Genomic DNA, 9,875 nt, shown 5'->3' with positions numbered 1-9,875 from the left:
TTATATGTTAGTGAATCTAGGTTGTTCATTTCTTTTTTTCTAAATAAATGCAAAACAGGACAGGAGCAGAACTCTAAAAATCTAAATTTTCCATTTTCATATGTGTGTCATTCAGGTCACCGACAGCAAAATACAGCTGACTGGGTTAATGAAGTTCTTAGAACCTTAATAGTGCATCTTAATAATATTCATTTATTTGTATAGATTGTTGAGTATAACTGAGACAGAGGGGGGCAAAAGTGTTGTCCAAATCTGTTAGCCAGGTAGGTGACATGTTTGTAAAGTTTTGTATTTATATTATTTTAGAAAAATGGGCAAAGTGTTCTTTAACCTCCTCAGACCCAAACTCTTTTATGGCATGCATTTTTAATTTCTCATTGCTATTTGGGCTGATTGGGACCTAAAGAATGTAAAAACAAAGAATTACCAGAATTTGTTTTTGAGAAAAATGAGATCCACATATGAGGAGATTCGTTTCAGATGTTGATAGAACAGTGGCATAATGTCCTCCTAAGTGCATATCAGGCCCTTGTAGAGAGTATTTTGGTCTAGACGTCCAAAAATGTGATGTCCACATATGTGCCAGGTCCTAGGAGGTTAAATACAATTTCAAAATGATTAAAAACTGAAATATTAAAAATGTCAAAAAGTACTTTCTTTCGTGCATTTTAGCTAAGCAGTAAAAATCATGTGCTCCATCACATGTGCAAACTTGAATTGTTCTTTATTGTTATTTTTAAGCTGTGTGGTTGTCAAAGGCCCTTTGACATAGACTAACATGGTTTACCTATTTAACTTACCAAGGGCACAAACACATGCCCTCATATGAACGTTTCAGGGTCATCAGAGTCTGTTCTGAAAATGTGGTGGTTTAATCTTGTTCAGTTCATTCTTCCTGTTCCCATGTGAAGACGCTGTTACAAGAACTGAACTGCTGCAAATGCACACTCTATATGGCTAACCATAGAGTAGCCTGTATTTTTATTTAGGTCTACCTTTAAAAAGTATTTGCTTTTGGTTGTTCAGACAAGAAAGAAAAAAGTGTGGTAACCTTGAAGCACTAAGAGTAAGTAGTATATACAGAGATGTGAACAGTCAAACAGGGCCTGGTAGGTCCGGATAGCTTTTTTCACCTTAATAAATGAAATCATCATTTAAAAGCTACATTTTATATTTACTCGGGTTATCTTTTTCTGATATTACAAATGTGCTTGATTGGAAACATTTAAATTTGACAAATACACAAATAATAAAATAATAATAAAAATAATGGGGGCAAATACTTTATCACAGCACCAGACAGGGTGTTGTAGAAAAGATAGAGGCTTACCTGTCCCATTTCCTGTACACCTCAAGGCTTACCCTCAGAGTTACTGGTGATAAAGAGCGTAGCTTCATTGTTACTGTGTTGAGAATAGTTAAAACTACAAATTTGGTGTGTCTTTAATGTAGATCCATTAAATGTCTAATATTAAGACTCAGTCATGCAACACAAACACATACTGATACTTCTGGCAGCTGTTTTGGTTAGGAATTTCTGTCATCATCAGCCTGGGTCAAATTATTATGACTGCTGCTTGTTTGTCGTTGCGTTTGCTGTCCACAGATTCAAAAATAGTCATGACTCAGCGCCTGTTCCTATGACATGACATATTAAAAATAGGTCCAGGTAGAAGAGCTGCATTAAACTGTCACAACAATATTATTGTTGTTTTGAAAGGCCTTCCTGGAAATCAGTTTTTTTTTAAATCAAGGTTACCACAGCCATAGGAAGGAAGAGTGGTTTGATGACATCACAGTGACATAATATGACACTAGCTTGATGTTTATGCTGTTTTTATTTTTCAAGAGATTTCAAACTAGCCTTAAAAAGAGTGAATGTTATTTTAACCACTCATAGTAGTTTTTGAACATGAATCTATGCTGAAGGAAGGACGACAAAAACTCAGGTAAACCGATTAATTTGATATACTTTGACACGTATTTACTTTGAGCTTGGCCTTTAATGTTTATTTATAGTTATTTTCGTAGTCCCGAGTCACCAAAACAGCATATATTAATTTAATTTCAGGCATATTTTGTACGATAGAGCGGCCCAACACGTGGCTACGTTCACCTGTGTGACGTGGCCTTGCAGGGAGAGCTGCTTACAATTTATGATGCTTTTACTTGCAGTAGGACACATTGGTACTTTTAAGACACCCTCGTTCCAGTGCACGAGTTCAAACAGTGTTTGGCTTATTTATTTATTTTTTTATAAGTAAGTTTTAATTTGCTTATAAGTTTTTTATAAGCAAAAATATAGTGCGTATAGTGGAAAAATAGTAGCATTTTTAACTTTCCAGAAGAAAGGGTGTTTTACTTTTAAAGCAGTTATTATTGTGCGTTTCTATACCTGATGAGCAAAGCCTAACCTGATTTATTTCAAACCTTAGAACAATGCTTACATCTTCTCCTTTTCTTTTTCTACTTCTCTACAGCTCTGCATCGTATTCCCCCAAAGCCTCCTGAATGCAACATAGCTGATAGTTCGTCCCGTGAGAGCTTTGAAACGGGATGTTACGGAATCCCTCGAAAGCAGCATTACGGATTGATTGAAGCGCGTGTCCCGGGACATACGTCACATGTACGAGATCCTCCATGACAACGGGAGTGGAAGTTACCGAGCACCCGAGTGGCTTTTAGAGCGGGGATAGAAAAAGGGAAACCGCAGTGTTTGCTTGTTAGCTGCACTCTATCGCGCCTGGGACCCGCAGCAACAGGTGCATGTAGATGGCGATAAAACTCGAGAAAAACTCTACTTTTTCACCAAACACGGTCTGACGGATGGGACGACACTAAACAACTTGTTAGTTCGCGCGAAAGACAAGAATGAGTCTCTCCCCAATTCCGGGGAAAAGCAGCTGTGTCTCAGCAGGTTTCCCACCGCTCGCACACATGGGGGAAAAAAGTCAGGCTTGGGGCTAACTTACCCTAACTTTGATTTTCTTGTTAACTGTGAGCTTTTTTTCTTTGGAGCAAACAACACGGCGGATACATACAAGGGATATCACCGGAGCAGGACTAGAGGCGGTAATGGAGAAGAGCAAACCGAGCAACGGGAGCCGCTCCCCCGCCGACCGTAGAGCTAAAGACAGGGTGGACAGGTAACGTTGAAAAATGGTTAATAATCACAGAAAGCTTAAAACAAACAAATAAAAAAATACGACTTGTTATTATTTTTCTGCTCTCAAAGTTAGTTGAGTTTCGTAAATCACGAAGCAGATATCACTTTGTTTATTTGAGCTGTTAGGTACTTCTGACGGTTACTGTAATAGTAGCTTAAACCTGACTAAAGCTAACATATATAAACAGGAGTCAGGTTATTAGTCAGTGTTAGCATCACAAAGATTTTGTTTTCAGGCCGCCAAAACTGATGTTGACTGTATTTAGTATTTTTATTTAGTATTTTTCCCCACCATGTTCACATATATCAAAAAGTGTCTACTGTGAGTACTGAAGTATTACAGAGTATTGTACGTGTGTAAAAAGCTTAGGATTCAATTACAATTACTTGAAGTTTACTCCACTGAATAACTGCCACGTTACTGAATTCACCCAAACTAATGGAGACCCATAATAAATCCCACCTTCATGAGAATTAGTATGTTAATGCTTTGTTAACACTCTTCTACAGGGCTTTGTTAACTTTGACTTCATTGTAGTGGTCATTTGGAGGCTGTAATTTGGGATTTTACTTCGTCCTGTAAACATTATTACTCAAAAGCTACATATCGTACTGATTAATGGCTCCACGTTTTTATATTTGGATTCTACAAGAGTAGTTCTGAATAATTTACCTTACTTATCTTTTGCGCTGCCCTGGTGTCTGATTGGCTACTCCTTACAAACAGATGGTTTGAATAGCGGTTGGGTGGGGTTTCTTTGCTCATAACCAGAGCAAGGTGCCTGTCATCATAAAGACCCAAGAGTAGAAAAAAAATGTCTGAAACTGAGGCTCTGAGCTTTCACAGACTCACTCCATGTTTACTATAAGCATGCACCACTGTAAGCATATATGTTTATGACAAAATAAGAAGCTGTATAAAGAGTTTACTCTCTAATGGAGAGTAAATTTAGAGCCATCACACTGATAATGAATCAACACCTTTTTACAAAATGTTGCTAACTCCCTATGAGAGGGATTTTTGTCAGCTGTGGTTTACAGTGAATAAGCTTCGTTTCGATGTACAGGTGGTGGTACTGATTGGAAACGCTCTTGAATTTACTAACATATATATATATATATATATACTCCATACTGCACATACGGTTGTTTACTGTATGTGAAGTGGAACTGTGAACACAAACCAGCACGACAAATCAGGTGACACATTGGTAACATCAACACTGATACATCCAATGTCTGTGCTTACTGTTGCTTTGGCAATAAGGACACTCTCAGAGGAGAAACTTAACCTTTGCATGAAGATAATTTTAAAGTTTGTGTGTTTATTTTTCACTGTAAAGTACTTTCTGCAAATCCAGACTCTTGTGTGACGGTGGAGTAGGAGCATTTCTTCTTCAAGGGACGACTTTGCTCTTGGGTTAATCAGATTATTGTGTTACCTAATTCGTAAGGTTGAGCCACCTACAGCCACAACTTCTTCACGTACTGTAGGACCAGATTACAGATGGAGCTATTGGTATTTATAAAACACAACATTAATAAAACAAAGCAATTTTTTGATATCTACTCGGCTTGTCTTGGCTCACGCTCAAAGAATCACAACACAAAGGTACACTTCCTGTTTAAATAAATGTTTTCCAGTTTGTTTGTTTTTTAAGCTTTGATGATGACGAGCCTGAAAACTATTTCGATAACTTGCTTCTTTGAAGTAGTTTGTAACTTTGTCCACTTTTCTCAGAGTGGATCCGTATGGCTTCAAGCGGTCAGAGGACTTTGATTATGAGTCATATGAGGAGCTCATGTCTGAGTATCTAGTTGTGCTCACCCGACGAGCCATCAAGTGGTCCAAACTACTGAAGGGCAAAAGCAAGGTGCAGAAGAATATGAAATGTGAGTATGAAAACAAAACACACTCACATAGTTCTCATAGTCCATAAATGTGAACTCAACATAAATACTCCCCTCTGTTCCAGTAAAGCGTTACGTACGCAAAGGAATTCCCAATGAGCACCGGGCTCTGATCTGGATGGCAGCCAGTGGGGCTCAAGATCAATTGGAGAGGAACCCAGGGCACTACCAGTCCCTGCTGGGAGCCGAGCACGACCCCAAACTTGTGGAGACCATCAAGACAGGTCAGCCTGTTCAGTTTCTCACTCAGAATATTTCATGTCTTCAGCAATAAGCTAAGGGTACAGCTTATTGCTGAAGATGTGAAATATTCTCCACCATTTAAATTATGATTGGCCAAAATTAATATTAGATTAACTTTTTGACACACAAACTTTAAGTATTTGCAATTAAAAGCTCTGTAAAATTTAGCTTTGTTGTGTCTTTGTCTTCATTTTAATATCTTTATTTATTTGTGAAATAAAAAATGAAATAAACCTCTACAGGCTTTGCGCACCTGGATTTCAGTGTTTTGGTTCTTTATTCCTTCAGGTTCTCCTAAACTCACAAAGCAACTCCTTAACCCTCTATTTCACTAGTACCTACTCAGCTCGACTCTATTCTGTTTCAGTGGTTTTTCATTACAATTGAGTACCACCACCTCAAAGTGCCTGGCGTTGTTATAGCAACGCGTGTGAAAGTCACTCAAATAATTTGCATGCAACACAGACGCAACACAATGGACCACCTTGAGCGACTGTGGCTCTGGTGGTAGAGTGAATCGTCTACCAGTCGGTGAATCAATCCCCGACTTTGAGTTCTGAGTTGAGAGGCGCTATAAGAGTGCCGGTCCATTTACTATAATAATACCACCTCCGTGTTTCACCTTAGGGGTGTTTGTAGCCAAGTGGTGAGCAGTGCCTGGAAGAAATGCTTGGATTTCTGGTCATCAGAATGGAAACATTTTTCCATGTTTTCCGAGCCCGTTTCAGAATAAAAGACACAAAGTCCAAATATTCAAGTTAATGTTTAGACTGACACGGTCTCACATTTAAAAGCAGGGTTTCAGTTTCCTGCTCCTTATCTGTTACAGCGTGTATACAAACACTCCGCACACAGTGTGATCGGTGTCCTTGTGGTCTCTCGTTTTCAGACTTGAACAGAACATTCCCAGAAAACATCCACTTCCACAAGACGTCAAACCCATGTATGCAGAAAGCTCTGTACAATGTGCTGCTGGCCTATGGACACCACAATCCAGCTGTGGGCTACTGTCAGGTACGGCTCAGCGCCACAGATTCTACCCTGATGTGGATTTTGAATAATATTTAAGGAATGATAATGTAATGAGGTAAAGCAAAAAATCTAGTATTATTATTCTGTGATATTAGTTTGGATTTCAGCAAAGCCACCTTGCGTTGGTCCATCATTTAAGAGTTGTGCTGCGGGGTTAAAATGTACAGTAATGTAAACTGTAAATAAAAACAGCAGTTTTTATCCTTAATGAAGTTACTTTATCATCAACACTTACCAATAATTTGCCTCTGTGTCCAGAAAGAGGCTTTATGTGTCTATGCCAACTGACTGTGGTTATTATTAGCATTTGAAAACCAAATTCCATTCACCAGATCATATGCAACTTGGTTTGCAATTTAAACAAGGGTGTGTTGATGTTACATTTGTTGCCAGGCATAAATGGAATCCATTTATCTTTAATTATACTCAGTGGTTGTTGTTTTTTTTTTCTTAATTCCCATTCAGTCAGTGTACACTTACTGCTCTGTGCCCTAGATGCTTTATTAAAGAGCTCTTCTGTCTGATACAGTGTGCTCAGGCAGGATTACAGGACTCATGTGAAACCTAACTGTGTGTCTTTGGCTTCAGGGGATGAACTTCATCGCTGGGTATCTACTCATCGTCACAAAAGATGAAGAGAAATCCTTCTGGCTGATGGAGGCACTGCTCGGCAGAATTTTACCAGGTGAGTGTTTCTGTCCATTCACTTACTGCCACTCTGAGCCCTGTGCTATGAAGCAAGTTCAGTATAACCAGTGTGTCTCAATTTAGTATCTAGTACTACATGTGTGCCCTTTAAGAGCTTTAGTCAGTAAGACTGTAAAATATGTGCTGTAAAAACGTTTTGCCCATTTTAAGCCTGTAAAGAAAGCTGAAGCAATAAAATTGCACCTGTGAAACTATATTTACTGATGCTCATCAGGGAAACAGTATAAGTTACCTTGGCAATATAACGTAGTATAAAGTGAACCAGCTTCAAATTACAGAAACCCCAGGGTTAACCCGGAAGTTATGCGGATAAGTTGAAATCCTGCTTTGTAGTACAGACCCGATCTTGTGACAGGTGTGTATGCGTGCAGGCCCTTTGGGTACCAGGGCTGTAGGCTAAGAATAATCCTATCACGTGGCCTCTGTGTGTGGCTTCAGAGCTGCACTCTTTTTATTTGGATCTTGTAGTCAAACAAGAAATGTTTATTAAATTTACATTTAAGCTCTTCATTCAGGTGTTGTATTGCATATATTGCTTTGTTCTTATCAACGATGTGTGTCTGCGTTGTGGCTACAGACTACTACAGTCCAGCCATGCTGGGTCTGAAGACAGATCAGGAGGTGTTAGGGGAGCTGGTGAAGGTAAAAATCCCGCCAGTATGGCAGATCATGGTGGACCATAACGTCATGTGGACCCTGGTGGTCTCCCGGTGGTTCATCTGTCTCTACATAGACATCTTGCCTGTAGAGGTGAGTGTGTCTGCGATCAGCGTTTCATACTCATGATCCAACTCCTATCAGTACTGCCACAAAACTTTTTTTATTGACATGTTGTTGTAATATCTCAAAAATAGTCAGATTATTTACTAAATACTCGTGCTTCATCACAGCCCTTTTTTTTTTTAGTTTTTTTTTTTTAGTGGGTTTCGATAAAAATGACAACTTTTGTTTTATTCCTTGTGTTTAATCCAGTGCAGCTAACCCACTTTATACAGCAGTCTTTATTGTTTCTGTCTCCCTCTGTTGACCTTCAGGAGGGTGTGAGCTGCTATGTTTGTTCCCCAGATACAACTGCTGTAGGAGGGTGTAACACTTGCAGAGAAAGTGGAAAATAACAAGTTGGATGTGAAAAATGAAAGGAAAAAAATTTCTCACCACTATTTTGCACCTCTCTACATTAAAAAAAGAAAATAGTCAAATAGTCAAATTTGTATTTGCATTTTTAGCAGCAGTGCTGAGGAAACTACAAAATTATTACAAGTAACTGCTTGTTTTTGTAAATGCATAAATATGTAAAAGCACCACAATTTATGGCAAAGTTACTGTGAGCTTTGTCCAGGTGGGTCAAATCTGCATGCACCAACTTCTCTGAACAAACAGCAGTGGTGAGATGGCCGCTGTGTGAGCACTGCCGCTGTACACGTGCTCTATGCACATGTGTGTGGAGGTGACCTCACATTACATTACACAGCAGGGAAGAAATGGTAAAGGTAAAATAGTTTATAAAATAAATGACTTTTTTAAGCCAATGCTGTTTGTAGTTTCTGTAGTTAATTATACACAAATGGCAAAAGAAGTAATTAAACAGCTTTTGAACCACTATGCAAGTCTGAATGTAGCTGAACTGCCAGCAGAGTCAAACACCTCCTTTTCTCTAGTGTCAGAAATGATACCTGAACAGGAAGAGTTTGGGGGTGATGTGAAGTTTTCCTTCATCCACTGTTACAAACATCTACCATGAAAAATGCTTAAAAATAAAAGTTAAGAGCTTAAAAACACTGGAAATTTTTTTAAGGTAAATTGAAAAGGAGGTGAAAATTGTACTTGCCTTCATTACATCTACTAAAGTTAATAAAGACAGCTGATTCTAATTGAGCAGGAGGCCTGTTTGACCCTGCAAACTACTGCAAAAATGCTGTTAACCTACATTAATACTTCCCAAGCTCTGTTCAGTAGAACCTTTTACATATGGTTTACTCTTCATGTTGTGCACCACTTTGTTGTTGGGATTCAGTGCTTTGCTGCTGCTTTTCCCAGACTGTTCTGCGGATCTGGGATTGTTTGTTCTACGAGGGCTCGAAAATCCTGTTCCGCGTAGCTCTGACTCTGATCCATCACAACCAGGATCTGATTCAACAGTCCCAGTCACTGCCAGATGTCTGCCAGAGCTTCAAGCAGATCACACACGGACCATTTGTAGAAGAGTGCCACACATTCATGCAGGTAAACTCTTAAAAATCATGAGTCATTTTATGGGATGAAAGATTAGAGAGTACTTTTCCTTTTTAGTAATCCTTTAATCCCCGTTTCTCTTGCCTTTCCTAGAAAATCTTCACTGAACCAGGAAGTCTCTCCATGGCAACCTTGACTAAGCTCCGGGCGACCTGTCGCTCTCGTATCACTGCTGAAGAATCCTGACCTCTCCCTGTTACTTAAATTCAGCACTCATTCCAGCAGATGTTTGCACTTTTTTTTTTTTTTTTTAAACTGAGTCACTGTGACTGCTGTACATACTGTGTGTGAAACAAACACACAGCAGTGTAAATATGTGATTAATATTCTTAGGTCTGTGCTGTATGAAATGGTGTAGTTTGGTAAATATTTCTTTTGGTTTAAACATGAAATTCTGCACTTTAGTCTAGAAAATGAGTCACGGTGAAGAAAATGCTTAGCAGTAAATGTTCAGGTGTGATGAGTTGTACACTATACATAGCTGGAAGAACCTGTATACTCCAGGAGTATATACAGTGATTGTTCAATTAAATAGAAAGTTGACACTCAATACTGGTACAATGTTGTAATATAGTATGAATAA

General features: G+C 38.8%; 1 protein-coding gene across 1 annotated transcript; it reads left to right on the top strand.

The window, feature by feature from the left end:
* The first annotated feature begins 2,574 nt into the window (after positions 1-2,574).
* grtp1a (growth hormone regulated TBC protein 1a) lies at positions 2,575-9,842 on the top strand. The gene is made up of 8 exons (XM_005724187.1): positions 2,575-3,146; positions 4,908-5,059; positions 5,143-5,301; positions 6,210-6,334; positions 6,941-7,037; positions 7,638-7,810; positions 9,098-9,283; positions 9,386-9,842. Exons 1-8 carry the CDS (start codon positions 3,076-3,078, stop codon positions 9,476-9,478), a joined length of 1,056 nt encoding a protein of 351 aa, XP_005724244.1. The 5' UTR covers positions 2,575-3,075; the 3' UTR covers positions 9,479-9,842.
* Positions 9,843-9,875: the final 33 nt, after the last annotated feature.

The sequence above is a fragment of the Pundamilia nyererei genome, unplaced genomic scaffold (genome assembly GCF_000239375.1).
Source record: "Pundamilia nyererei isolate P.nyererei 1_Seehausen unplaced genomic scaffold, PunNye1.0 scaffold00011, whole genome shotgun sequence".
Classification (NCBI taxonomy): Eukaryota; Metazoa; Chordata; class Actinopteri; order Cichliformes; family Cichlidae; genus Pundamilia; species Pundamilia nyererei.
The sequence above is the reverse complement of the archived record's forward strand: the minus strand, read 5'-3'. Positions and strand labels throughout refer to the sequence as shown.